Genomic DNA, 2,900 nt, shown 5'->3' on the forward strand with positions numbered 1-2,900 from the left:
TCCTGCTGGTATGTCATTTGTTAAGTCTGTTGATGCTTCTGATATGATAAAAACTGCCGATACCTTGTTTAAATTGTTTGCTGAGGTTATTGAGTGGGTTGGGTCTAGTAACATTGTGCATGTGGTTACTGATAATGTTGCGAATTCTGTATCTGTTAGAAACTCATTCATGAAAAGTATCCAAACATTTTTTGGTCTCCTTGTGCTGCTCATTGCATCAATCTTATCTTGAAAGACATAGCAAGTCTTCCTCACATAGCTGACCTTGCCTCTCGTGCTTCAAAAGTGACTGTCTTTGTTTACAATCATATGATTTTCTTGTCATGGCTTAGAAAAATAAAAGAGTGGAAAGAAATTGTTCGACCAGGTGTAACACGTTTTGCTACTGTTTTCATTACTTTGAAAAGTATATATGATCATAAAGAAGACTTGCAATCATTGGTGGTGGACAAATATTTCACTTCTCATAAATTATCCAAGAGTGTCAATGGGAAGATGGTTAGTTCAATTATCTTGGATAGTAAGTTTTGGGAGGATTGTTTTACTACTGTTATGCTTGTTGGTCCTCTAATTAAGTTATTGAGGCTTGTTGATGCTGATGAGAAACCTTCTCTGGGTATTGTGTATGCGGGCATGCAAAGAGCCAAAATTAATATCAAGACAATGTTTAGAAATAGGAAATCTGCATACACACCTTATACAAGTATCTTGAAAATGCGGTGGGATAAGCATTTGAAGCGTGACCTCCATGCAGCAGCATACTTTTTGAATCCAGATTACTTCTATAGTGAGGGGTTTGTTGAGAAGGCAAATATCTTGAGGTCTTTGCTTGATTTATTTGATATTGAAACTCTTTGCGATGACTCGGTTGCCGCAATGCAAGAGATACAGTTGTATCGAGATCAAAAAGGAAGTTTTGGAAGGGAAAGTGCATTGAAAGCAATTAAGAGACTTGAACCTGGTAAGTATTTATATTTCTATGTTCAATTTACTTTGAATGTTTTTTAAATATTGAATGAGAATTGATAGTTGAATTTCATATTCTGGTAGGTGAATGGTGGAGGCTACACGGTGGGAGTGCTCCTAACTTGCAAAAAATGGCAATTCGTCTTCTTCATCAAACATCTTCATCATCCGGCTGCGAGAGGAACTGGAGCCTCTTTGAACAAATCCATTCAAAGAGGAGGAACCGATTAGAGCATCAAAGGCTAAGTGACATTGTTTATGTCACTTATAATCTACGCCTTCAATCTAGAATGCATCGCAAGAAGAAGAATTATGATCCAATTGACATTCAAAGCATTGACACAGTAGATTTTTGGGTAATGCCGGATGAAGAAGATCCTGAATTTACTAATGGAGACATTGAAGGCATTGAAAATTTAATCTATACGGATAATGCTATGCCTTCATATCCTACAGGTTATTGAAATAGCAAAACTTGTTTCATTTCCTTTCAATATCCGATGTAAAGTTCTAACTTTAATTTTTTCTTGGTTTTCTATTTTATTTTATTAGATGGAGGAGATGTGGAACTTGATGTGGATTTCCCTAATGTTGCTGATTCTTCAAATACAGCATCTTTTGGTGGTACTTCTGATGATGGTGGCTTTGGATTACCTGTTTATGATGGAGATGTTAGAACACTTAATGATAATTATGATTTTTGATGAGTTGCATCTTTGATTAGTTGAAAACTTGTTAGTAATTGTATCTTTTGAATGTAGAACATTATGGGTTTGTCATTATGTACGTTTTATTTTTTGTTTAGCTATAAACTTTGATGTTTGAAGTTGTTTGTGAACCTCTAATATTAAGTAATGGATAATTTATTATGTGAAATATTAAATTTTATTAAGTTAGAAATTATTGAATTTATATACTTAAGATTATTTTAAGTTTTTTAATAATTTTATTTAATATTTAATTAAACTGGTTGAACCCCGGTCGAACCAGTGAACCATTAAACCAGTGACCTCACCGGTTCATTGACCGGTCCGGTTCTCGCAACCTTGGTTGTAGGCTACAAGGGTTTATGTCAATTCTCACTCCTTCATAAACCGTTGCTGGTAGCAAGGTTTTATGAAAATTTACATGCAATCATAAACCGTGGTAGGCTCCCACGGTTTATGCTCATTTTCATCCAACACGTAAACCGTCCCTGCCAGCCACGGTTTATGTACAAATGAGAAACCGTGGTTGGCTCCCACGGTTTACATAATAACAAAATTTGCACAAGTACGTAACAACTATCTGTTTTGCACATTTGGGTAAAGGATTCATACATTTTATTTAAATACGTAAATTGCCCTAAAATTTAGGTATAAAAACTAAAAAGTTTATGTGTTATTATTAAGAAATTTTGGTGTATTTTTATTCTTATAAGTTCTATATAATTCAAAATTTTTTCTCTTTTTCTTTTTTATCTTCTACTGCTTTTTTTTCATTATCTTCTTTTTTTTATCATTTTCTAATAATTCTTTTTGTTGAATTCTCTTAAGAGGAATAAAAAAAATTAATGTTGCAAAATTACTAAAGAAAAAAAGAAGGAAAAAAAATACAACAACAATAATAGTAATAAAAGAATGATGATAGAAAAAAAGTACGCAAAGAAAAAAAAAATACGAAAAAAAATAATGATATGTTTATATTAGTAAAGTACGCATGTATGCGCTACGTATAATAAAATTAGTTTTTATTGAATTTAGACTAATATGATTAGTTAGTTGCCAAAAAAAATTTAAATGTGTTAATCAATATCTAAAAAAATATATGGAATTTTGTTCTCTATGTCACCGACAACTACATCTTTGGTAGGTGTTCACCGAATATTTTGGGTATGGAAATTCTCAACTTTTGTATTTATAAAATTAGAATAATCTATTAAAACTCTAATTAAT

General features: G+C 32.2%; 1 protein-coding gene across 1 annotated transcript; it reads left to right on the forward strand.

The window, feature by feature from the left end:
- On the forward strand, window positions 8-1,792 carry LOC110266415. Its single transcript, XM_021111039.1, has 3 exons — window positions 8-961; window positions 1,051-1,422; window positions 1,519-1,792. Exons 1-3 carry the CDS (start codon window positions 310-312, stop codon window positions 1,668-1,670), a joined length of 1,176 nt encoding a protein of 391 aa, XP_020966698.1. The 5' UTR covers window positions 8-309; the 3' UTR covers window positions 1,671-1,792.

Source organism: Arachis ipaensis, chromosome B09 (genome assembly GCF_000816755.2).
Source record: "Arachis ipaensis cultivar K30076 chromosome B09, Araip1.1, whole genome shotgun sequence".
Lineage (NCBI taxonomy): Eukaryota > Viridiplantae > Streptophyta > Magnoliopsida > Fabales > Fabaceae > Arachis > Arachis ipaensis.

What these genes read in the sequence shown, in the direction of transcription:
- LOC110266415 (XM_021111039.1), top strand. Translation starts at nt 310, where the DNA reads ATGATTTTCTTGTCATGGCTTAGAAAAATAAAAGAGTGGAAAGAAATT. An exon ending in AATTAAGAGACTTGAACCTG is followed by an intron (nt 962 to 1,050) that starts GTAAGTATTTAT and finishes ATATTCTGGTAG; the next exon opens with GTGAATGGTGGAGGCTACAC. An exon ending in TATGCCTTCATATCCTACAG is followed by an intron (nt 1,423 to 1,518) that starts GTTATTGAAATA and finishes TTATTTTATTAG; the next exon opens with ATGGAGGAGATGTGGAACTT.